Consider the following 26935-nt stretch of genomic DNA (forward strand, 5'->3'; position numbering starts at 1 on the left):
TCTCACTTTGCCAGAAGCGAAGAAATCAGAACTAAAGTCACCAGGGGATGTGTTAGAGCTGTGGACTGACAAGACTTCAGGTCCTCATGGACCCAGTTGTAGGGTGGCTCAGGAGTTGAGTCTACGTTTAGTTTATTGTCTCATGTACCAAGGTACAGTGAAAAGCTTTTGTTTCGAGCTAACCAGTCAGCAGAAAGACAATACATGATTACAATTGAGTCATCCACATAGTACAGATAGGACATCGGAGATGATTGATGTATTGGGTTACTATTGTGCAAGCTTCCCCATCTTTGGAGAAGGTTGCAAAATAATAAATGAGGGATTGATGCAGGAACCTCAACTTTTCATAGTTTATAATAAATTTAAAAAATGGACAAAGGAACAAACCTTTTTTTGATGCTGCAGACAGGTAAGAGAGCAAGTTGTCAAGATATAAAGAAACGCCAAAGGGATTATGGAAATACAAGAAACTGCAGAAGCTGGAATCTTGAGCAAGACGCAAAGTGCTGGCGGAACTCGTCAGGTCAGCCAGCATATGCGGAGGGGATGAACCGATGACGTTTTTTGGGTCAGGACCCTTCTTTAGACTCTAGAATCTCAGTCTCAGAGTCTTAAGATGGGTCCTAGCCAAAAACGTCATCTGTCCATTTTCTTCACAGATGCTACCTGACCCGCACCGTCCCTCCAGCACTACTTGTTTTTCTGCTGCTTCAGTTTGCAGACTGAGCTGCTGAGTATTTCTGTCTTTACTTCAGACTTCCAAAACTAAAGTATTTTCCCCTTGGAATTCTGTTTTATTTAATCATCATCAAGTTGTGGGAGCCTGTTTATATATTTTAAATTGTCACTTTCCCTGGCTGTACTAAATGTAACAATCTCAAGTAGTTTTGAAAGTGATGCAAGTTTGTTCCATCTCCAACTTCTAGGCATAAAGTCGTTGAAAAAAAGTCAAGTCAAGTCAAGTTTATTTATCACATACACATACGAGATGTGCAGTGAAATGAAAGTGGCAAAAAGTTCCATTCTATACACTTTGGAGTTCAACTTCCTGAAGGCTTAAGTTAGCCTTGTACATGGCTTTATGTACATGGGTAAGAACTCTCACAAGTTGAGTCTAAATTTCAGGCTGGTGACATGGTTATTTTACAAATTGCAGTAAATCTGACCAATGTTGGGACATGGTGTTGTTCAGAAAATCATTACAAAAAATACAATTAAATCTGATCAAAAGGAAGAAACATAGATGGCTGGCTAAAATCTGCAACAGTAGTTTAAATTGAAGTGAACTGGTTTTATTTGATGGTTGATAATACAAATTGCAACGCCTTACCTAGAATACTTGTTAAAACTACAGTATTCTTTGCTTGAATAAAAATTAATAATTAGTCAAATTTAATTTACATTCATTTCAGTAGTCAATGGTAGTTAACCTATAGGCAGAGGCTGAATACTCTGATTTAGCTAACTAAGATACTCCTACAACCCACCTCTGTTCTAGAAAAATAAAATGTACGCAATTTTCAGATATTGATTTTTATTAAAACATAAAATACAAGACATGAACATGGCCCAGAATAGCTGTTTCACAAAACAAAGAAAAAATATAGTAAGCCACAAGATACAAGAAACAAATTCAATGACTTTTGCACATGACTGTTCGAACAGCAGGACTGGCCAATGTCCATAAATGCACAGAAAGTTTTGTCCCCTCCATGTCACACTAATTGTCACATTAGCTGAGAAAGCATGATCCATAGAGTCGCTCTATATGTTTGACCTTTTTAAGAATTATCTCAACTATGTTCTGCGGGGAGAAAATTGGCCCTGACAACACATGCACCCAATGCATGCCAAATAGCTCCATTTATAACGGACGTACTATTGGGATTCAGTCACTGTCCATGTGAAATGCTCCGTTCCTGGTCTAGAATTAGAGGCACCTTTGTGCAAGCTTACTTTGGCAGAGGGGTTTACTGCACAATCAGTGGGTTAGACAGACAGCGCTTCATAAATATCCGCTAATCACCCAATGAGTTGTGGAGCAGTCAGAAAATAACTTGCAGGGGCAGGGTGCTAAATGAGGAGTTTGAGAGGGTAAGTGTGTGAAAATAGGAGGAAGTGTTTTCTGCTTTCTTCCTTATAGCTGTGGTCGTTCTGCTTTGCACAGGCTAATTGTTTCATGGCAGCAGCACTTGTTTCAGTGAAACATTTTTGGCTGGCTTACATGGTTTGCAATTTCCAGCCTTTAAAACCTCCCTTGGCCTACAGTGCTGTTGAGTCGGAGAAATGGGATTTGCTACAGATGCCAGTTTCTGTTGTAAAGGGACAGCATTGGCAACTTCCGTTTGATCAGAATGAATAGCCTCAGTTACCGCTTGTTCCGAACAGAAGCTTTCTCCAATCCAGACAAGCAAGACGAACGGATGAGAAGTCCCAAGTCCTGCACTCATTACATTCACATTTGCAATCATGGACAACTAATTATTCCAGATCATTCTGGTTTGTAGCCTTACTGTATTTTAATGCCAACCTTCACACTGAAAAAAAACTCAACCTTTATTTTATTCCACAGACAAAACACAATTTATAATTTTTCCCCCAAACTGTAAACATTACTTCCATAAAAAATACAGAGGAATGGGTCATGCTTGTGACAGTTTCCACGTTACATTATTGTTTAACGAGCTATCCCACTGGACAAATTGAAACCTGAAGCATCATTGGTTTCCATTTCCTCACAGATAAAGAACATCTCAGAAATAGGTCAGTCAGAGTTTCGTCTTTGTCCATTTTGGTCCAGCCACGTTCCAGTGTTTCTATTAAGCACTATATTTACTGCTTGGAGTTTCAACTAAGCCACACAAAATTACAGCTTTTGCAGAAATTTGTGAAAGGAATCGGCAGCTGTACAGTCTATTCAGGCAGGCAGCGGAAGCCACTGTTGGGCTGACAGGGGGTCGGTCCCGTCGCTCAGCCTTCCCGTGCAGCCACGCGAGGCTCGGTCAGGGTATTGTGGATGATGCTGACAACAGAATCCACCGACGCTCCCTTCAGGAAAGTCCAGTGGTCTCCTTCGATGACGTGAATTAGGACCTTCCCATCACAGACCTGTGCAAGAGTGGAACAATCGATCACATTCATCTCGTTTCCCCACAGAGATACGGGAGAGGAAACGGCGGTGGGGTGAGAGGAAGAGTCAGACTGGCGGGAACTTGCAACTGACCCATTGTAAGGGTGCAGAGAAGATTCATGAGGACGTTGCCAGGACTGAGCTACAGGGAGAGGCTCAGCAAGCTCGGACGCAGGAGGATAGGATGGAGCGAGAGAGAGCGAGAGAGAGAAAGGAAGGAAGCGGCTGTTTCGGGACCTCCAAGCGTCCACCCGTCCCGATGTCGGAATTTCGTGCATCACGACGAGAGGGCCTGTACATCGGGCCGTCCGCAGCGGTGACTGCGGAGGGTTCATGGCCCCGACCACGGATGAACAAAGGAGGAGGACTGACTGAACGTTATTGCCTTCCACCACAGTGAAGAATGTTGATACCACTGTGGTGGATGTTCATGTTACATTCTATCGTGTATTGTGCTCTTTTTGATAGTGTGGCTGCATGGCAAATCAAATTCCACTGTTACCTTAATTGGTGCATGTGGCAATAAATGTGAACTTGAACTTGAAGACAGAAAGAAATAGGAAAAAAGTAAAGAAAGGAAATAAAGAAAAAGAGAAAAGAAAGGCAGGGAGAAAGAAAGGGAGACAGATAGAAAATGGTGTCCAACAGTTGCCATTGTCTCACCTGTGAAAGCTGGTAATCTCCACCCAGACCCTCCTGCAACTCATGGGTCATCTTTGCTCGCAGCAGGGTGATATTACCACCAAACTTTGATGCAGGGACATACTCATCTGCTGCTTTAAGCTTGTAGTAGAAGGCAGTAGCTGCAAAGCTGAGTGTGTTACGGTTAATGCCCTTGTGGTTTGTGGTGATCATATCGACCACCGCATCGACTCTTGCTTGCAAGTTCTCCAGGGGCAGCAACTTCTCGAAGAGCTGTGGAAAGCCAAATGTCAAACAGTTAATGCTCCACCAACTGCATCACACATAGTTGCACAGAAACTCCCATGTGGGAGTGATTCAGTAGTTCAATGAGAAGCAGGTTGGAATCTTTCTTTGGTCTGAAGGGTCCCACCCAAAACGCTTTACCTCCCCCCTCAACTCCATTCAAGGACCCAAGCAGTCGTTCCAGGTGCGACAGAGGTTCACCTGCATCTCCTCCAACCTCATCTATTGCATCCGCTGCTCTAGATGTCAGCTGATCTACATCGGTGAGACCAAGCGTAGGCTTGGCGATCGTTTCGCCGAACACCTCAGCTCGGTCCGCATTAACCAACCTGACCTCCCAGTGGCTCAGTACTTCAACTCCCCCTCCCATTCTGTATCCGACCTCTCTGTTCTGGGCCTCCTCCATGGCCAGAGTGAGCAACACCGAACCTCATATTCCGCTTGGGGAGTCTGCATCCTGGTGGCATGAACATTGAATTCTCACAATTCTGTTAGCCTTGCTGTCCTCTTTCTAGCTTTCCCTCAGCCCTCGGGCTCCTCCTCCTCCTCCTTTTTCCTTTCTTCTCCCCACCCCCCCCCCACCCCCCATCAGTCTGAAGAAGGGTTTCGGCCCAAAATGTTGCCTAGTTCCCTCGCTCCATAAATGCTGCTGCACCCGCTGAGTTTCTCCAGCATTTTTGTGTACCACCCGAAACATCGTCTGTCCATTCTCTCCACAGATGCTGCCTGATCCACCGAGTTCTTCCTCCAGCATTGTGTGTTTTAACCCAACAATTTTGAATGTTTCAGTGTCACCATGGACAGGGTACAATCAGTTACGCCGAGGGATCCCTTTCCTAGGACCTCCACACAACTTCTACCTACTTCCACTGTTCTTCAACCCTGCAGATAGCAGGAGCATCCCTGCCATACATACAACTTCTAAACATATGGTGCTTAGTTCATGGCCAAATTTATTACAATAAAACCATTGCTGAAAATTTGATCCACTTTGTTTATGGCACCAATTTAAAAACAAAATGTCAGGCATTAGGGGGAGAAGGCAGGAGAATGGGGTTGAGAGGGAAAGATAGATCAGCCATGATAAAATGGGCAAGTAAACATAATGGGCTAATTCTTCTCCTAGAACTTAAGAAAATGCTAGCCAAACTCGAGGGAATATCGTAATTAAGTTGTAATCATTTCCGCATCTTTAATAGGAGGCCTTTTCTCCCCTTGTTTAGATACCAATGACCAGATGTAACCAGATGGCCTTCATGCTGGAATCGCGGTGAAGATGTTTTTTGTCCTCATGGTTGAATTCATGAACGATTTATTAATCTTATTTTCCTGGCCGGTTTCACTGAGCTTACCTTGTTGTGCTCTGCATTGGTGAACTGTCCGACAAATGCACACATTGCTTTGGTTTCTGCTTCAGCATCATTGCCAGTGGTCAGCTTTGCTTTGTAACTCTGGAAGTACACGGAAAGAGGAATGTTAGCGCTGATTTTGGAGCAGTCAGCAGGGTCAAAATTTCTAGGAGTCGATATTTCTTTGTAAGATTTCATTGGAGGGGGTCAAATAATAAGTAGTTTTTAAATTATGGAAACTTTTTTTGACCTGGCCGGTGAAGCTACTTCCATTCATGAAGTGGGCTAAGACCTTGTTAGTTTTTACAATTCTAATACTGAAAGAAGGTATTTTCATGAGAAATGAGCAGAGCATTCTCCATCATTAGTTAAGAGGCTCAAATGACCCCCTTCAATTAGGATCTGTGAAGAAGCAGCACGACAGATAAACAATGGGGTAAAGAACAGATCTACACCAAAAGAAAAGTGAAGTGGGACGTACTGCAGAAGATGGGGATATACAGCAGGCCGCTCAGCTAAGGAAAGACGGGGAATATAACTCAGTCGATGAATCAGGGAACACTATTTGTATGACACGGACCAAAGTGGTTATAATGTAATTTAGGTGGGGAACTGGGGAACCATTTAAAAGTTACTTTGGAAATTTACTAGCAGCAACATAAAAGGCCATCTTGGGGTGGGAAAAAAGAGAAAATAAATAAATGAGTCTAGGAAAGAGACACGGGTTTTCCTTATAGTACCACTGTCTGTCGCTCACTAACCCAGGTTGTCAGTTTGACTGCGAGTTGTCATTGAAAGTGACAAACAACCTCTTGAATTAACACGTGCAATGAAAATATTTAAAACTGTAACTTACAGCCTTTTGTATTTTTAGCTTGCAGTAACAAACATAAACATGGCTATTTAAACGATTAAAAACGATATTTTTAAACCATTTAAAAAATAAATCTGCCAGGAATATTGCGGGTCTAAAACGCTCTAGCCCTAATCACCTTTTTTTAAAAACAATTGCCAGGTGGTTTTTAATAACACAAATATCGTGCTCCAGCTGAAGTGGGGCAGGAACAATGCAGCTCACGGAAACCCAGGTTGGATCCTGACATTGGGTGTGGTCTGTGTGGAGTTTGCACGTTCTTCCTGTGACCATGTGGGCTTCCTATGGTTTCCTCCCACATCCCAAAGACGTGCGGGGGTTGTAGGTTAATTGCCTCTAGTGTGTAGGGGGGAGTGGATGAGAAAGTGGAATAACATTGAACTACTGTGACTGGGTGATCGATGGTTGCTGTGGACTCTGAGACAAAGGGCCTGTTTCCATGCTGCATCTTTCAATTCAATCAAAAGAAAAATGACCTCCATTTGTCCTTTATCAAAATCTTAAGCTGGCAGATGGGGAGGATTTCTGGAAATGTTAAAAAGGGTAAAGAGCAAGAGATGGGTATGAGAGAGAGCCAATCTGCTGAGATTCAAGCTCTGAAGCTGCAACTACCACCCAGGGTGGTGCTGGAGGCAGGCACGAAAGTGGCATTTAAGAGACTTTTGGATGGGTATATGGGGAAAGAGGAACATGGATCTCATGCAGGCAGATCAGAGATGGGCTTGGCATCATGATTGGCACAGACATTTTGGCCGACGGGCCTGTACCCGCGTTGTACTGTTCTACGTTCCACAGAGTAGCTTCCTAGCTGGAGAGTTTGTTACCTGTGTGTACGCTGCCACGTACGAGTGGGAGCCATCCAGCAGGATGAGGCAGTCTACAGGCCGTGGCATGCTGGCCGCTGCTTGGAGCTGGTTGCAAATTTCAAACGCTACGCAGGCGCCGAAGGAGTAACCAGCGATTCTGTACGGCCCCTCGGGCTGAACCTGCTTAATGCAGCCAAGATAATAGGAAGCCAGGCTGGGAATACTGTCCAGGGGGGCAGCTGCAAACAAACACAGACATCTATCATCCATCCACATAAACATCAATGGGCACATATTAATCTGTCTTGCCCCCACAAATTGCCAGCACAATGTCCAATTTCCCAAAACAATCAGGAAGAGCTGGAAAGATTGAGAAGATTTACCAGGATGTTGCCAGATGTTGCTCGGGGCCCAAGCTGTATAAAATCATGAGGAATAGGTATTGGTGAATACAGTCTTTTCCCCCCAGGGTTGGGGTATTCGAGAACTAGGGGGCATAGGTTTAAGGTCAGAGGGGAAAATTGTAATAGAAACCAGAGTAACATGGTAAATGGAATGAGCTGCCAGAAGAAATAGTTGAGGCAGGTACTATAACAATGTTTAAAAGATGTTTGGACACGTAAATGGATAGGAAAGGTGTATAAGGGATAGGAGCCAGGCGTGGGCAAATGGGACTCGCTTGGATGTGGCATCTTGGTGGGCATGAATGAGTTGGGTCGAAGGGCCTGATTCCATCATGTACACCTGATTAATCCTCTACTCTATTCTTTTTGAATGAGGGCAGGATTGGAGAATTTGACAGAGATAGTCTGCTGCAACAAAGGAAGATACATCTGTTAGACCAGAGTGATCTCCAGGGAAGTGGGGCAGCTGTATCATCATCACACTGCTATCGGAAATACAATGTATTTAAGCGACAAAAGCTCCCATGTAACTTTTTTTATGTACGCTCAAAATGCAACTGGTTGCAGTGTGATCAGTGTGGACAGTTCGGCCCACACGAGTGACAATTTACAGAAGCCAAGTACCCTGGAAACCGCCACGTCTTTGGAATATGGAAGGAAACCGGAGCACCTGGAGAAAACCCACACGGTCACGTGGAGGATGTACAAACTCCGTATAGGTAGCACCCATAGTTAGGCCAAATCCGGGTCTCTGGCGCTGTAAGGCAGCCGCTCTACCGCTGCGCCACTGTGCTGCCCTAATAGTTAGCAGTGTGACACGGCTCAGTATTTCCGCCAGATTCAGCAGAGGTTTGGAGCCTTCTGCAAGTGTGCTTACCATTAGTCATTGCTACTTTTGTATTCGGATCTTGTTTAAAATTATCATAAATAATGGTGTGAAAGGAATAACAAACAAGATATATATACAACAACAAAGTGCTGGAGTAATCAACCGGCCAGGCAAAATTCAGGAAGAAAGCTGGAAAAGGGGACTTTTTCTCCACTACTCCGTCAATCTGAAGAAGGGTCCAACCCAAAATATTTCCCTCCATACACGCTGCCTGACCCGCTGAGTTCCTCCAGCAGTAATGTTCTATGCTCAACATTCCAGTGTCTGTAGCTCCTTTATGAATGGGGATTTAGTTCCCCTTTCTTCGAGGATCGACTGGAGGTTCCGCTGTCACCTCTGCGGGTCGCCCTCGGTGAACGTTTTCAAGGACCTTTCTTCAAGGACCGAAAAAATGGCCGCTATCCGGTGCTTTTCGTTATTTGGAGACACAAGGAGCTCCTTGTGTCTCCAATATATTTTACTGTAGCTATAGGTGTAGAAACACTTGTTAGAATCAGGACATTTTGATAATATATTTAGCGGAATATTCCCAAGGAAGTTTGGAAGTTTAAAACAAAACGCAAGGCCTGTTCACGTCTTCACCTTGTGTGCACTGTAGACCGTAGCAGGGAATGCTGACTTTGGACGCGAGACTCTTAAACGCTTCAACCGACCCCTCGATCGGATGGACAAAGAAGAGAGGCCTCTCGTTGCTCTGCACGTTATTCAGGTGGGCGATGGTTGAACCTTCGGGATTGACAAGTAGAACGTCGAGGTCCAGCTCTTTCAGCTGTGAGTCTATGGGTGTCAGGGGAGCGGGCTTTGTCTCTGCACAAAATATAAGAACATATTCATTACCCGGAGCAAGGGTACGTGCATTTTAAATGGCACTTTAATTTATGACAGAAGATAATAGCATTTTCAAATATTACAACTGGAATAAAATTAGACTTGTCGTGGAATAATCAGTCGATTCGGTGGTACTTTGGGATGGGGAACTGCAAGATGGAGATTTGCGAGACCACCCATCAAACAGCCCCTTTGGATTTCAAAACCAATAACTTGAAAAATGTATGGAGTGCATATGTTAATTCTGGTTTTAAAAAAGGAGGAAAGAAAGCGCCCTAGATTCATGGCCGGCATCGGCAAGGCGGGCCGAAGGGCCTGCTTCTGTGCTGTATGGTTCTATGACCTTTAATGCGTTCATAATAAAGGGGTAGGCCAATGTGCAAATGAGAGATTTCTCTCTCTTCCTTCCCCCCACCCCACCCCCATCTTTCACATGCAACCATTCAGATGTCAGGCCGGTTTCAAGCTTTGGTTGCACCAGGCATGTTGGGAAAATAACAAATATGCACAGAATGGAAAGAGCTAGGGATAATGCTAATCTGAAATGCTCTCTCCAGGAAAAAGGTGTGAAGTCGAGGTCAAAAAGCAAAAATCTAAGTGCAGGAGGAACTCAGCGGGTCAGGCCGCTTCTGTGGAAGGAGCAGATAGATGAGGTTTCAGGTTGAGACCCGAAACGTTAACTCTGCATGTCCTCCAAAGATGCTGCCTGACCCGCTGAGTTCCTCGAGCACTTTGTGTTTTGTTTGAGAATCTAGCAAAATGCAAGTTAGTGTGTCCCAATTCTAACACAACTGACTCTTTGAAGGACATACAAGGAGTTACTCCGTCACTGTGACTTTTTTTTACTGTGTGAAGACTGGGATTAACAAAATGCTTGATGGTAAGTGTTAAAGGATTTGTAGACAAAGCAGGTAAACAGAGCTGAGGTTACAGATCAAGGATAGACATAAAATGCTGGAGTATCTCAGCGGGGCAGGCAGCATCTCTGGAGAAACATCACCTATTCCTTTTTTCCCCAGAAATGCTGCTGGTCCCACAGAGTTACTCTAGCATTTTGTGTCTATCCACAGTGTAAATCAGCATCTGCAGTTCATTCGTACATTGATGTACAGATCAGATATCCATCTTAGATTCTGGCTGATGTTATTGTGTGACTGTCCATGGGTTTGGACATCTGCAAACCTGTCCAAACTGATTTAACGTCTAATTCTGGCAACACCTACGCTTCAGGTAAAATCACAACCACACCTTGGGTGTGAAGTCTTATTAAAACAGCAGAGAGAAATTCAAGTTCCCACCTCCTGTGCTGCTCGATTTATCCACCAGTTCACGCAGTTTGTTGATGGTGAGTTGCCGGATCTCTCTCATCGTCATGACGATTTCATAGTCTCTCTCAAGCGTTTGCCGTACTTCCACAGCCATCAGGGAGTCAAGGCCCAGGTCAGCGAGAGTTGAGTCCGGGTTCAAACCGTTAACATCACGTGCACCTAGGGGGGGGGGGGGGGGGGGCAAAGGAGGAGAATCATCACTCGACAGATCAAGACCAACAACTGTGGTTACACGTTGCAAAATCATTGGCTGTGTAACACGGCAGGCTTTCAGGTACGGTTATGTCCATGTGAACAGCGAGTAGATACGTGCATGAGAAAACTTGTCGAGCTTGTACCACGCCTGGACTGTCAGTTATTATTAACCTACAATGACCTCGTGAGAGGAATGTGTATAAAATGATGAGCGGAATAGATCGGGTAGACACACTGAGTCTCCTGCCCAGAGTGGGGGAAATCAAGAATCAGAGGCATAGGTTTAAGGTGAAGCGGGAGAAAAGATGTCATAGGAATCAAAGGGGTAACATTTTCAAGCAAAATGGGCAGTAGGTGTATGGAACGAGCTGCCGGAGGAGGTTGTTGAGGCAGAGACTATCGCAACGTTTAAGAGGCAATTAGACAGGTATATGGATAGGACAGGTTTAGAGGGATATGGGCCAAATGCAGGCAGGTGTGATGTGTAGATGGGACATGTTGGTCGGTGTGGGCAAGTTGGGCCGAAAGGTCTGTTTCCACGCGATACATCTCGAATACCCAAGTTTAGGTTGTAATAAATTCTTTATAACCAAGTTACTGCATTAGGTCACGACATTTGTAACAACGTTGGACTTGAATCATACAAAAAAGCGCTGGAAACATCTCTTGTATTGCGCAGTATAGTCTACTATTCTTACACTCGTGTACTTTAGTATGATTGTGGCTATGTAGTTTTACTGAACTGTATGCAAAAGAGGAATTTCACTGGACCCAGGTACATGCGACAAGGCACCATTAAACATTCATACCAAGGCTTTAATAAAAGTAATAAATAACTTGCTTATTGTTTAATCTTTTCATTAAAAGCTTGGTTCTACGTGTTTGTTTAGCTTGTTTACTGTTGTCAGGTGTCACGAGGTACAGTGAAAAGCTTTGTTTTGCAATGGTATCCAGTCAAATTAGAATCAAAATTAGATCAGACTGTGTACTTAAACATTGCCTCTGATTATCCAGATTCCTGAACAGCATCTTCCCCTCGGTTAATCCAACCCATCTGAACAGTCCCCTCATAAACTAGGGTGCAGTCCAAATCTTCCAATCTACCTCATGGCCGATGTCATAAGGTCATAAGGAATAGTAGAATTTGGTCATAGACACAAGATGCTGGAGTAACTCAGCGGGACAGGCAGCATCTCTGGAGAGAAGGAATGGGTGATGCTTCGGGTCGAGCTGATAAGTCATGCATTCCTTCTCTCCAGAGATGCTGCCTGTCCAGCTGAGTTACTCCACCATTTTGTGTCTACCTTCAATTTAAACCAGCATCTAAAATTCTTTCCTACACAGTAGAATTAGGCGATTCGGCCTATTAAGTCTATTCCGCCATTCAATCATGCCTGATCTAACTCTACCTCCTAACCCCATTCTCCTGCCTTCTCTCCATAACCTCTAGCACCTGTATTAATCACAAATCTATCTATCTTTGCCTTAAAAATATCCGACAGCCTCCACAGCCTTCTATGGCAAAGAATTCCACACATTCACCACCCTCTGACTAAAGAAATTTCTCCTCATCTCATTCCTAAAAGAACATCCTTTAATTCTTAGGCTATGACCTCTAGTCCTAGACTCTCCCACTAGTGGAAACATCCTCTCTACATCCACCCTATCCAAGCCTTTCACTGTTCTGTTTGTTTCAATGCCGGCCCCCCTCATTCTTCTAAACTCCAGCGAGTACAAGCGGAGTGCCGGCAAACGCTCACCATAGGTTAACCCACTCATTCCTGGAATCATCATTATTGTAAACCTCCTCTGGACCCTCTCCAGAGCCAGCACATCCTTCTTCAGATAGGGTGCCCAAAATTGCTCACAAATGTAGCCCTTAGTAGCACATTATGGAGCCTCTACATTACATCCCTGTTTTTGTTTACGATGTCTGATGTTGTCTCTGTGACAATAAATTCTGCACTCTGGTATTTTTCCCTTTGTGTGACCGGTCTATGGGATTGTTGTAGACATGTATCGTATGATTTGACTGGATAGCATGTAAATAAAAGCTTTCCCCCCACTTCAGTCTTGGTACGCCAGTGCTCAATGATGCATTTAATCTAGAGTATCTGAGCCAACAGACCCAGGACTCAATCCCAGTCTGTGTTGGACAGGTCCCTCCATACTCCTGCTGTATTATTCAGACACAACTCTAGATGTGAATGCACCAGCGATTTATTTCAGAAACCATCATCAGCTGCCTTGTAGAGTAAGCTTCCAGGGTTAGGATTCATTGTTTTGCAAAGCAACACAACTACATTCACGGCATGAATATCTTTATTTTAAAAACACACCAAGTTAAAGTAACCTGATAATATTGGACCAGTGTAATAGGCAGCACAGTGGAGCAACTGATAGAGCTGCTACCACACAGAGCTAGAGACCCAGGTTTGAACCTAACCCTAGAAGCTCTCTATGTGGATTTTGTACATTGCCTCTGTGACCACATGGGCTACCCCTGGATGCTCCGCTTTCCTCCCACATCCCAAAGACATGTGGGTTTGTAAGTTAATTGGCCTCTATAAATTGCCCCTCGTGTATAGAGAGTGGATGCGAAACTGGAATAACATAGAATTAGTGTGAATAGGTGATAGAATGTCAGCATGACTCAGATTCTCCATTAATTAAACAAACATTAAAATGACCAACATCATTGATCAGAGCAATAAGATCCGTGAAAACCGTTCCGTGACCCGACTTGCACAACTTACCGAGTATGTGAGCGACAGCCTCAATGAGGTCCCGCTGCCCGCTACCATCGGCCTTCAGGACCACTGTCTTCTGCGCAAGGACAAAGCTGCTCATGACTGGATGAGACTGATTCAGGAACTGGTCCAGAACTTCTAAACACGAGCCGATCTTCTGCGGCAATGTCCCACTGATTACCGTGTCATTGTCACCCATCATTTCCAAGATGATGCCCACGTCTCCAATGGCACCCCACTGTATGGCTAGACCTAAGACACAAATAGAAAGACTACAGTGAACTGTACTCCAATATCCTCAGATAACTCGCAATGTTTTGTTTTTCTACCTTTTAATTACTGCACTAATTTCTCATTTTAGTGTCTTCAGTTTTGAGTGGCACGGCGGTAGAATTGCTGCCTTACAGCGCCAGTGACCTGGATTCGATCCTGACTATTGGTGCTGTCTGTGTGGAGTTTATACATTCTCCTTGTGAGCACGTGGGCTTTCTCCAGCTTTCCTCCCACACTCTAAAGAATTACAGCTTTGCAGATGAATTGACTTCTGCAAATTGTAAATTGTCCCCAGTGTGTAAGATCGTGGTAGTGTACGGCAGGCACGTGCCGTGAGTAAAAACTCAAGATAGGCAGTCAGTTGGCTTTTTAAAAACAACTTAAACCGCGCATGCGCAGGTTGTTCTCTCCGTAGAAATAAAAAATAAATGTAAAGACAGTAACAATTCAAGAGTTCCGTTCACAGCGTGTGGAGAGTAAAGTTGGGGTAAAGTTGCGGGGAGGGCAGGAATGTTGAGAAGGAGGGGGTCGGGGATAATGCCAGTAACTCACTCACTCACTCACCGCTGCTGCGGCGCTCCAGGCGCGAAGCCACCGCATTGTGGCCGGGGATAGAAGCAGCTCGGGTAGTTGCGAGTGGCTGCCGGGACCCGGCAGCAGAACTGGCCGCCACTTCAGGGCCTTCTGCCGGCCCGCTCACCTCTGGCAGTGCTCTCCGTCTGAACACCTCTCACCTGCTCACCTGCCGCTCGCCGACTTCGCTCATGTCAGCCGCTTCCCGGGCGGCAGGAGAGAGGTTTTTAAACGGAGAGCTGCCAGAGGTGAGCGGGGGCCGGCAGAAGGCGCTGAGGTGGCGGCCGGTTCTGCTGTCCGGCCCAGCGGCCACTCACAGCCACCCGAGCTACTTCTCCCCCTGGCCTCAATATGGTGGCATTGCACGCCTCCATTCAAGGAGCGTCGCAAATGGCATGATCCCGACCCCCTCCTTCACAACACTCCTGCCCTCCCCGCAACTTTACCCCGGGCCAGACTCCCCAAACGCTGTGAAAGGAACTCCCTCACCCTGGAAAATACGTTATTTAAAAACGTATACCACCAAGAAATGTACTTCCCACATTATCGGTACACAAACTCCATTCTTCTCTCTTTGTTTCCCAAGATACACTTCAGAGAATGGCAATCCATATTTGAATAAACCGGCAAGAAGCCAGCGCTGCGCATGCGCAGTACAGCAAAGGCAGAATTTCAGCTGCCTTCAGCCCCGCTTGAAATTGACGGCTTGAAGTAGCGCTGACGCCACGTGGGCTGCAGACCTTCAAGGGTTACAAGCGCTGCGGTTGAAAGGACGGAGAATTATGCCTAGCGATGAGATCGATCTCTTAGATAGGCATAATTCTCCCATGCTTTTACTATTTATATTTAGTAATTACCATGTTATAATTTTAGTCAGGGTAGGCAGTGCCCACCCTGACGGCACGTGCCTGGTGTACGGGATGATCACTGGTTGGCGAGGACTCAGTGGTCCGAAGGGCCTATTTCCACACTGTAACTCCAAAGTCTAAAAGTTAAATGCACAAAATTCACTTGGATATATCGCTTGTCCCTTTGTTCCTAACCTCTGATGTTATAAAAGGAGAAATAAAAATGCATCTGACATGTTGTGGTGTTATTGGATAAATATGTTTTTGTAAATGTTGCCATATTGTAAAGATATTTAAAGAAAAGTGACCAAGTCACTCAATCCATTCACCAAACGTTACGGAACTGTAGTCTGTATAATTATGTTTAGAACTTAAGTGTAGATATATAATCAGAATTTGATTCAGCAGGAATAGTTTTGGATGTTTTCCCCAACCTGGGGAACATGGACAGCATGGATAAGTTGGGCCGAAGAGCCTGTTTCCATGCAGTGCAACTCTACGAATTTGCAGGTTTTGCTGTTTCACGATACACAGGGCACCTCTCTTCACCACAATCTGTTCACCAATAATGTTTAACCCATGCCATTAAACGCTTCTTATTTCAGCTAAAATTCCAATATATATATCTAACGCATCAGAAGAGTGTTAATTTAAAACTTTCAGTTGGGGACATTAGAAACAAGGAACGACAGATGCTGGTTTATACCAAAGATAGACACAAAGTGCTGGAATAACTCAGCGGGTCAAGGCAGCAACTCTGGAGAAAAAGGATGGGTGACATTTCGGGTCGGGACCCTTTGTCAGACTTGACCCGACTAGAAACAGCACTCATTCTTTATCTCCAAAGACGCTGCCTGACCTGCTGAGTTACTCCAGCACTTTGTGTCGATCAGCTGGGGAATTCTCTCCCGACTAGAGGCCAATGACTTGCTTGCAACGAGACACGTACCTGCTAGCCCGTCGCGACACCGCTGCTCACAGATACGCTCCATGGCAGAATTGGCAAAGCCGTAGTTACTCTGGCCAGCAACTCCGTAACCACAGCTCACAGAGGAGAAGACAACAAAATAATCCAGGGCCGAGCACTTCTCCCGACTGACCCTGAAAGAAATAAACGCAACTCAATGTTACCGACTGCAACAAAGGTCAGGTTCACCGAGGTTAAAGCAGGACAACATTTAGTGCAGCTTTGACCAAGCCCACTGTGTGTTTAAAATCAAACAATCTTATCTTTCGACTTTAGAGATACAGCGCAGAAACAGGCTCTTCAGCCCACCAAGTCCACACTGATCAGCGATCGCCCCATACTAACACTACCCTACACACTAGGGACAATTTAGAATTTTACCAAATCCAATTAGCCTGCTAACCCGTAGGACTGTGGGAACAAACCAGAGCACCCGGAGAAACCCCACATGGTTACGGGGAGAACACACCAACCCTGCACAGACAACGCCCATAGTCAGGATCCAACCCGGGTCTCTGGCGCTGTAAAGCAGCAATTCTACTGCTGCGCCACTGCGCCAACCTTAACTAAAAACTGCTGGAGGAACTCAACAGATTAGGCAGCATCTGTGGAAGGAAATCGACAGACAACATTGCTGGGCAGGATCCTTCTTCAGACATTTTCAGCAGGTACGAACTAACCTGTCCAGGTGAATGGTGCCGTCGTACTTTGGCCGATTGACAGCCTGGAAGAGGTCAGGGGTCAAGTTTTCCAACAGGCCATCTTTTAAAACCTGCAGCAAAAACATAATTTCCAAATTAGAATTCTTCAGATAAGACAAGTGTTGAGCAAAATGCCTCCATTGCAAACTCTCGGTTCGGCAGATGTTACAGAACGTAGACCAGTACAGCACAAGGACAGGCCCTTCAGCCCACAATGTCTGTGCTAAACGTGATGCCAAGAATGTCACTTATCGACCTGCAAATAATCCGTATCCCTCCATTCCCTGCATATCCAGAAGTGGTTTAAATGCCACCATCGTATCTGAACTCACCATGGCCAGATGGAAGATGCCTCCAACAGGGGCAAGAGCAGAGGCCTCGGCAATGAGATCCTGTGTCCCCTCCATGGAGCAAACATCGCTGGTGGAAACAAGGACATCCACACCCATTTCCTTCCACTCACGCACCCGCTTAGCTTGGTACCCTGTAACGGAGAGGGGAATGTCAACAGAGGAAGGAGCGGTGCCGTGCAACATGCGTTTACACAACTGGGCACAATTGCACTGAAAATCCTCTAATTCCCCCAAAGTTATTATGTCCCCCACGGACAAATGATGGAGAGCAGCAAATTTAATTTCCCATAACTGACCACGAATAGTCCAATGCTAATTCAGAAGAAACTTCACTGTGTCACTGGGGCCACACAGTGGTGCAGCAGGTGGAACTGCTGCCTCACAACAGCAGAGAGCAGAATTCAATCCTGACCTCGAGTGTGGGCAGGTGGGACTCGTGGACAGGGGGCATCTGGTCAACACAGACGAGTTGGGTCGAAGGGAGATACAAAATGCTGGAGTAACTCAGCGGGACAGACAGCATCTCTGGAGAGAAGGAATGGGTGACATTTCGGGTGGAGACCCTTCTTCAGGGTCTGTTTCCGTGTTGTTTGAATAGGACTTTTGATTTAACAAGCAAATTGGAATATTACACCTCCCTCTTTCTCCATCGCCAGGGATGTATATGTTAGTAGTCGCGAGAACAGATTTCATTAAATTAACTGCTAGCTACTTGGAAATCACTGACTTGCCCTACACCTCCGGCATAGTTGGATCCTCAGGGTTCAGTCGGACCAGGCAAACAGCAGGTTAAATGATTTACCATTGCGTATGCCAGAGCGGGAGGTCAGCACCAGTTTCTGTGCACCCCTCTCAATCAGCCAGTTTGCCAGCTCCAGACCAAAGCCGCCCAGACCTCCAGTGATGATGTACGACTTAGTGGCCGGACATGAGGTACGTGGCACTGCGGCGATGGACAGCTGATCGGAGCACTCAGTGGGAGACTTGCCTTCCTCTTCACGAACCTGTTTGGAAAGACATAGTGGCATTTGTCAAATCAATTATTCCAAACTGAAAAGCTTTTTCATTTAAGAGACAACCACATTTCTATTTATCTTTAATCTCACGGGGTCACAACCTGAAACGTTATCGATCTGTTCCCTCCCCAGACTCTGTCTGACCTGCTGAGTTCCTCCAGCATTTTGTTTTTGCTCAAGTCTCCAGCATCCACAGTTCCTGGATGGTACAGGCAAGGATGGTACATTTCCTTCCTTGGAGGAAAGTAGTGTACAAAGTGGGTCTGTATTATAACCCAGTTATATCACCGTCACTCGGACTGGTACTAGCTTGAATTTAAATACCCCACTAGTGATAAGATTCATGTCAGGTACCTCAATCAGGAGGCAGCTGTTCACTCCAACTCAGCCAGATAGATAGCAAAAAACAAAGACGCAAGAAACTGCAGATGCTAGAATCTAGAGTTAAAAAAAAGCAAAATCAGCTGCATCAATGCTGCCTCACAGCACCAGAGACCCAGGTTCAATCCTGACCTCGGGTGCTGTTTGTATGGAATTTGCACATTCTCCGTGACAGCATTGGTTTTGTCCGGGTGCTCCGGTTTCCTCCCAGATCCCAAAGATTTGCGGGTTTGTAGGTTAATTGGTGCCTGTAAATTGCCCCTTAGTGTATAGGGAGTGGATGAAAAGGTGGGATAACATAGAACTAGTGTGGATGGGTGATCGACGGTCAGAGTGGACTCGGTGGGCCGAAGGGCCTGTTTCCATGCTGTATCTCTAAACTAAACTAAAGGCAGCAATTCAAGTTGAGACCAAACAAATGCTGCACTGATATTGTGGAACTGTGGAAGATTCCCACAAGGCACAAGTTAGTTCACTATGTATGTGCCACATTTTTGAGAGAAATCCAAATCCAACCCCCCACACTCTGCCTGTTCTTGCTCAGGTTTAAATATTTACTCTGCTTTTCCCTGCAAACTACAATGGGTTATCTCAGCCACACCCTAGGCAAAGCCACTCCACTACATGCCCAGGTGAAAACTCTCACCGTACTCCGTTTAAAATGAATGATTCCTCACCCAGAATTCCAGCTGGAAAATATACCATCAATGTGAAACACTGTCTGCTTGCTTCCCACTCCCTCTCAGATGCTGCCCAAACTGAGGAACATTTCCAGCATCCATCTTTTTCTAAGGTTTTCAAATAGTTTCCTTGTTTACCCGTACCAAAATCTTATTTCTTTCAAATGTCAGAGAGTCCTAGAGCTGTACGACACGGAAACAGGCCCTTCGGACAGCTACTCCAAGTTGGCAAACCGAGCTCGGACCATTTGTCCCACAATCCTCTAAACCCTTCCTATCCACATATCTGTTTCCAATCTATATTACTAAAAGTCAGTTCTTGACCGGTTTTGGTGATCTGTGCTGCGATTTCCGAGAGAATGCCGCCACCTACTGCCGTCATTTTTGGCCACCTCGCTCAGAACCCCCCTCCGCCGTATGTGTGCCAAGGATTTTTCCAGTCGATGAAAAATGAAAGAGATATTAATGATTTTACAAAATTCCCCATTCTCTCTGCTGCCCCCGCTGGCGGCAGGGGGGAGGGGTGGTGTGCCTCATTCAGTATCTTCAAGATGGAGGAAGGCAGAGGGTCACGTTTCTCTGAGTTGTGAATAACACTGAACACATGTATACTCAAATGTAAGTGTCCTTAGTGGTTCTAAAACACTTGCAGAATATGTCTATTGGTTCAAAAATGTTTGCAAAAAGTGTCTCTTTTGGTTCTACAATGCTTGCAGAATGTGCTTCTAAAATGTTTTTAGGTTCTCCCCCCCCCCCTCCTCTCCTCTCCCCCCCCCCCCCCCCTCCTTCCCCCCCCCCCCCCCCCCCATCCCCCCCCCTCTCACCCCTCCCCCCCCCCCCCCCCCCCCCCCCCCCCTCCTTTCCCCCCCCCCCCCTCCTCCTCCCCCCTCTTTCTTCTCCCCCCCTCCTATAGGCCAGTTCATTGGCTATATATAAGAGGGAGTTAGATGTGGCCCTTGTGGCTAAGGGGATCAGAGGGTATGGAGACAAGGCAGGTACGGGATACTGAGTTGGATGATCAGCCCTGATCATATTGAATGGCGGTGCAGGCTCGAAGGGCCGAATGGCCTACTCCTGCACCTAATTTCTATGTTTACATCCCCTCCCCCACCATTCCTCCCCTAAACCACCCTCCCCTCCACCCCCCTCCCCCTCTCTCTCATCCTCCTCCATCTCCATCTAAACCCCCTCCCTCCCTGCCTCCCCTCCTTCCCCCCTCACCCCCCTCACCCCACCATCCCTCTTCTCCTCCTCTCCACCCCTCATCCCTCTTGCCCCTCTCTGTGTCTCTGTCTCTCTCTCTGCCCCTTCTCTCTCTGCCCTCATTCTCTACCCCCACCCCGCCTCTCTAGGTGTGACTGCAAGTTGGGGGCTATACGTCAGTAGATAAGTAGATAGGGTGTTTATGGGGTAAAAGGAGCAAATTAATAATATTAATATAATATCAAGGGGGGTAATTAGCGTGAGTGCGGGGCGGGGGGGGGGTCCCCCAACCGCACGTTGGGGGAACAGACCCAACGGGTCTGCACTTGGTCTAGTATCTTTTAAAAACCATAATTGTATCTGCTTCCATAACTTCCCCTGGCAGCTCGTTCCAGATATGGACTATCCCTAGAGTGAAAAAGTTGCCCCTGAGGCCCCTCTTAAATCTCTCACCTTTCACCTTTAACTGATGCTCTCAAATATCCTCTCCACTGGGAATCAGAGTGTGGGAATCATTCACTGTGTGCATGCATTTCCTGATCTCGTACATCGCTGTAAGATCACCTCAGCCTCCTATTCCCCCATTCTGTTTGAAGTTTGGTGCTTTCAGCCCTCAATTCTTAGTCCTTCCCCAATATGTGTGGAGCTTAATAATTCAGCATCAACAGAGAGGTGAAGTCCAGAAGTACTCGGTGTCTGACAGACCTACCTGGTTCAGATGTTTCCCATGTAGATTTCACTACAACTTACAAATGTCTGTGACTATCGTCCAACTAAATCTACCACAAAAAAGCAACAAAATACTAGAGGAACTCAGCGGGTCAGGCAGCACCTCTGGAGAATAAGGCGAGGTGACATTTCGGGTTGGGACCCCTCTTCAGACTATCAATCTTAAAACTACCTCAAGATTGAGATGGATTTAGCAACCAGCGCTCTCAATAAATGAGATTACTATCTATGGGTAAAATGCATTCAGGTTAACTTAACCTATACACATTTATGAGTGGATTTTGTCTGTTGCACCACTGCTCTTTTGGTTCTTCATCAAAATAAAGATTCACCACTAATGTGATGCATTTTCTTATTTTGCACCAATTGAAATTTAGTTCCTGGATTAATCTAAAGTTTCTGCTAGATGCATGTCAAAAGGCAGTTACTATACGCTGCTGGAGAAAGCTGCAAAGAATATTGGCAAACAGTCCTCAATTCACTTGCTTCACAAACTCATTTATCTGAATTTGGGCATAGTTTTAGTTCACACCTTATACTTCATCACATAACTAGTTTGGTCAGTTCTTATGTGGAATCAAGGAGTTGCAGATATTGGTTAACCAAACAAAGACACAAGGTGCTGGAGTATCTCAGCGGGTTAGGCAGCATCTCTGGAGAAGATGGATTGGTGACTTTGCTGATCGGGACCCCTTCTTCACCCACCGTGAAGCCAGTTCTTGACTGTAAAGCTACAATTCAACTATAATTGTAATATATTATGTGACAACTGGTGTGTGGGGGCACGACGAGCCAGCTGCCCTGCCAGCAGCGTGTTAGTTTTTTCTACTTTTTTGGGTTTTTCTTTTTACTGTCCCAATGTGTGTTTTTAATGTTTCTCTGTGTGTCTTGTGTGGGGGGTGGTGTGGGGAGGTAAGGGGGAAACCGCTTTGGTCACCTCCTCCACGGAGAGGCGACTTTTTGCATGTCGCCTCCCTCGCGGCCTAACACAAAGGATCAGTGCGGCCTTTCCCGGAGACGCGCCCAGGGCTTCAGCAGCAGGCGCAGCGTAGACTTTTTCATCGCCGAGCGGGCGAGCTCTCGCCGGGGGTCGCCAGAAGGGAGTGCTCCGATCGCTGGCCCGCGGCAGCCTGAAGCCGCGGTCTGTGGAGCTTCCAGCAGGAGCTGCGTCCGGAGCCTGGGATCCCTGGAGAAGAGCTCCGACCGCCGGCCCTGCGGTCTGCCATGCTTATAACTGTGGCGCGGCAGAGACTTTAGATCTTCGACCACCAGCCTACACCATCTTGAAGCCGGCAAGGTCTCCGGTATGGAAACACCGATTGAGGACTTACCTTGCCTGCTCATCTGGCCGGCGGCAGCAGCGACTGCGGAGGGTTGTGGGCCCGACCACGGGGGAGGACTGACTAAACTTTGTGCCTTCCACCATTGTGATGAATGCTGTGGTGGATGTGTGTGTCAAACTCCCATTGTACATTGTGTGTTCTTTTTCATTGTACCGCTGCTGGCAAATTCATTTCACTGCACTTCATTGTGTATGTGATGAATAAATCTGACGACTTGATAATGGAGACACAAGAGGCTGCAGATGCTGGACTCTTGAACAAAAGGTGAGAGGAGACGAGAAGGGCAAGTTTTTACCCACACACACTGTTGTGGGTTATTTGAACGTGCTGCCAGGGGTGGTGGCAGATAGGAGGCAGTGGCATTCAAGAGGCTTTTGGACAGGCACATGGGTATGCAGGGAATGGAGGGATATGGATTACGTGCAGCAGAAGAAACTAGTTTATCATGGGATTATGTCTAGCACAGACCCTGTGGACCGAAGGGCTTGTTCCTGTTCTGTACTGTGCCATGTTCTAAACTGCTGGAGGACATCAGTGGGTCAGGCAGCATCTACCCGACCCTCGAGTTCCTCCAGCACTTTGTTTTTTTGTGTTGTGACAAACTGTTTCTACAACCTCACCTTCAAAACTACTTTCCCGATGTGTTTGCCCTGAGCCATGAACCTGAACGCGGATTCCACGTCATCGCGTTCAAACCAGGTGATCTTCAGCGGTTTCACCACCCCGCTGTGAATACCATCCTTCAGGAGCTGGGACACTTCCTCCCACTCACTGTTCCCTTCTTCAAACAGGGCATCGAGCAGGATCCCGTGGAATGTGATGTTCTTCAGGAAGACAGCCATCCCTGAAAACAATGCAGGTGCAGCTTGAGTGCATGTTTCATGCTAAAACCTCACGCACAGAAAAGTGTTTTGGAAATCACTTTCATCATGCATTAAAATAATATGAATTTACACAGAGAAAACGGGTAACTTTTTGTTACAGATGAAAACAATCTGGAGACACAAGGAACTGCAGATGCTGGAATTATGCCAAACACAAAGTGCTGGTGGAACTTAGAGGGTCAAGCAGCATCTTTGGAGGGAATAGACATGCGGCGTTACAGTCGGGACTGATGGAGCAGGGGGGAGAAAGCTGGAACAGAGAGAGATGGGGGGGGGCAAACAAAGACTGTGAGTGATAGGTGGACAACGGTGGGGTGATGGGCAGATTGGTGGAGTTAGCAGCAAAGGTTAGAGATGAAAAGGAGACAAAAGGGTGCAAGATAAGGAGAGGAGGAGTTGAATGTAATGCTGGAGGGAGGGTGATGGGTGGAAGAGGACAGGGACAGGAATCAAAATAATCCACTGATCCCCAGTTCCATTTGACCCCGGCGTGCTTACCAAGTGGATTGTTATTGGAAAGGTCGTATTTGCCGATCTCCAGGAAGCGGCCATGCCGGGCCAAGCAGCGTATGCTGGCCTGTAGCTTCTCTTCAGCCAACGAGTTCAGCACCAGGTCCACTCCTGCAGGCAATTGCATCACACGGGGTTAAATGAGCCAGATAGGCCCTGGAAACTATTAGTTCTATTCAGTCAATACTTTGGTAAGGATGCCCAGGAACTCCCTACAGCACATATTATTGTATAACATGCAAGGCCACCTCAAACCAGTCATGGCACATGGTAGCGCTAAACAGTAGATCAGAAGTTAGAGGTGTAGCCATTGACCTTTCTTGTGTATAATTCTCATCACCCAAGTGTGGCATCAAGAAGTGGAAGGGGTTGATATGACATACAAACGGAAGAGATTGCAGTTACATTTTGAGCAAAAAAACAAGCTCCAGTACAGGCAAATGATGTTCAACATTGTAGAACAAAGGCTTTAGATCCTGTGCTTTGGGAGGAGTTTAAGGGATACAAGCAAAAATGCTTATTCTGATTACTGATCCACTTCAGACCCTCATCTGGACTGTAAAATGATGAGGAAAACATAATTAATTCCTGAAACTTAAATAAGGTTTCTCCAAGCAGCCATCTGCATCCAAGAGAATAAATGAGGATAGATTAGGGATATTGAGGAACCTCCTCTCTTTTCATCTTTCCCCTTTCAGTGCAGGAGAGACAGACTAAATGATGAGGTACTTACTACCCAGTGGAATTAAGCATTACTCTGTCTGGATCCAAGAAGCAGGCTAAATTATAAACTACTGTAGAATATAATTAAACACATCTATTACAACAGATTATAGACACTCATAGTCTCGATCCAAAATATTCTAAATGTAAATGTTAGATTTTTCCATTTCTTCTTGGCCATTCAAAAAGGTATTTGAATGGCCCAAAGCAGCCCACTAAGCACTGTGTAGGCTAATACGCTGAACAATCCTTCCTCAATTGAGAGATGCTGATGAGCTTTCTGACCAGTGATACCTGAACCATGTCCATAACTCTGTGAAAGTGGTAACACGAGTAGAAAGAGTGGTAGAGAAGGCACATGGTGTGCTTGTCATCAAAGGTCAGGGCATTGAGTATGAGAGTCAGGACGTCACGATGCAGCTTTATAGGACTTTGGTCATAAAAGGTCCTTGCACCATGAGTATTGTGTGCAGTCTGGTCACCTCGTGATAGGATGGGGGAGGTTTTGGAACGGGTGTACAGGAGGTTTACCAGAATGATGCCTGATTACAGGGGCACTTGCTGCAGGGAGAGGGACAGACTTGGATCGCTTTCTCTGAAATGCCAGAGGTTGAGGAGAGACCCAATAAAAGTATATACAATGATGTGAGGCATAGATAGGGTAGATAGTCAGAACCTTTTTTATAAGGATGGAAATATCCAGTTTTAGATGGCATAGGTTTAAGCTGAGAGGGGCTGTTTAAAAGGAGGTGTGTGGGGCAAGTATTCTTTACATAGAGAGTGGTGGGTGTCTGGAACATGCTGCCACGGGTACTGATGGAGGCAGGTATGATAGTGGATATGCAGGGAATGGAGGGATATGGATTATGTTGCAGGCCATTAAGTGTTGGTTTTGGCAACATGTTCGGCACAGACATTGCGGGCTGAAGGGACTGTCCTTGTGCTGCACCATTCTACGATGGACAACTTGTCTCTCGGTTCCTGGATGTTAAACCATGGAAAGAACGCACCTTTGCCACCAGTTACCCGCAGTATATGCTGCTCAAAGGTCGTGTCCCGAGAGTTTGCAAACGACTCCTCGTTCAGCTGTGGAAATCTCTGCTGTAGGTAGATCCGCTTCTCCGTGGACCCTGAGGGGGAACAATGGGCAAATTAGCAACAACATCCAGAGCCAACACTCCTCACATAATTAAAGCCCTTGGAATTATTTTTTAACCGATTCTATTCATCAGCAAATTCCACAATCAGAAAAAGGTGCGTCTCCATATTTAATGTAGATATCCATTTAATTAATGTACACAAATCCATTTATTACAATGCGTTCTTTGGCAGCCAAGCGTAAACACTGGAAACATTACATTTTGTTCCCACCTGCAAAGCTGACGAACAACAAATGCAGCAAGCCAACACATTATAATCACACATCCAGACATTATTAAATTGCAATTCATAAGATCTCTCTCAAAATGTGTTGTTATGGATGCACTAAGCCAAGGATTCACTTTAAGTAGCGAATAGGGAAGCTAATTTAATTGAGATGCAGATTGAGCACAAATGGAAAGGATTCATTAAATTAGCAGAGTGGTTAAATGCTACATGACAAAAATAAGTTAATTGAAAGCAGGCTTATGAGTTGAGGGAAAATTGAAGAGCAGTGGGTCTGGAACTTAATTGTTAGAGGGGAGAGGCAGGAAAGCAGAAACCTTTACACTTTAACGAGAATGTTGCCAGGACTCAAGGACTTGGGCTATAAGGACAGGCCGAGCAGGTTAGGGCTTTATTCCTTGCAGCGCTTACAGAGGTGTGCACAATCACGAGGGGAATAGGTAAGATGAATGCACAAAGTCTCTTTCCCAGGTCAAGTTTAAGGTGGGTCCATACAAGAGGGGATAGATTTAATAGGAACCTGAGGGGCAACTCTTTCACACAGAGGCTGGTGGGTTATGGAACAAGTTGCCAGAGGAGGTAGTTGAGGCTGGTACTATCACAACATTTAGAAGACATTTCCCATCTAAGCTAGTCCCATTTGGTCCATATCCCATGGATAGGTAGATGGATAGGAAAGGCTTAGAGGGCCAAATGGGACTATCTTAGAAGGGGAATTCTGCCTTATCAAGTCTACTATCAAATCTCTTGACCCTGTAAGAGTATGGATGTTGGGCTGAAGGGCCTGTTGCCGTGCTGTGTGACAAGATGTGAAGAACCATTGGGAGTGGAGTTCTAATTTGGGATGGCATGGATACAATGGGCCGAATTGCTTCTCCGATC

The 26935-nt window shown here is 45.8% G+C and overlaps 1 protein-coding gene across 1 annotated transcript in view; it reads right to left on the reverse strand.

Annotated features, from left to right (window-relative positions):
* Window positions 1-1520: 1520 nt before the first annotated feature.
* fasn (fatty acid synthase) overlaps window positions 1521-26935 on the reverse strand; it is an 88907-nt gene continuing 63492 nt past the window's right edge. The window contains exons 30-43 of the mRNA XM_055654173.1: window positions 25678-25797; window positions 23933-24055; window positions 23171-23394; window positions 18001-18202; window positions 17178-17329; window positions 16825-16916; window positions 16127-16278; window positions 13490-13735; window positions 10509-10697; window positions 8965-9189; window positions 7108-7328; window positions 5413-5511; window positions 3797-4048; window positions 1521-3111 (exon numbers count right to left, since the gene is read on the reverse strand). Coding sequence (XP_055510148.1) covers window positions 2974-3111; window positions 3797-4048; window positions 5413-5511; window positions 7108-7328; window positions 8965-9189; window positions 10509-10697; window positions 13490-13735; window positions 16127-16278; window positions 16825-16916; window positions 17178-17329; window positions 18001-18202; window positions 23171-23394; window positions 23933-24055; window positions 25678-25797 — 2435 coding nt within the window. The 3' untranslated portion in view covers window positions 1521-2973. The remainder of the gene's footprint in view (window positions 3112-3796; window positions 4049-5412; window positions 5512-7107; window positions 7329-8964; window positions 9190-10508; window positions 10698-13489; window positions 13736-16126; window positions 16279-16824; window positions 16917-17177; window positions 17330-18000; window positions 18203-23170; window positions 23395-23932; window positions 24056-25677; window positions 25798-26935) is intronic.

The sequence above is a fragment of the Leucoraja erinacea genome, chromosome 23, assembly GCF_028641065.1.
Source record: "Leucoraja erinacea ecotype New England chromosome 23, Leri_hhj_1, whole genome shotgun sequence".
NCBI classification, from domain to species: domain Eukaryota; kingdom Metazoa; phylum Chordata; class Chondrichthyes; order Rajiformes; family Rajidae; genus Leucoraja; species Leucoraja erinaceus.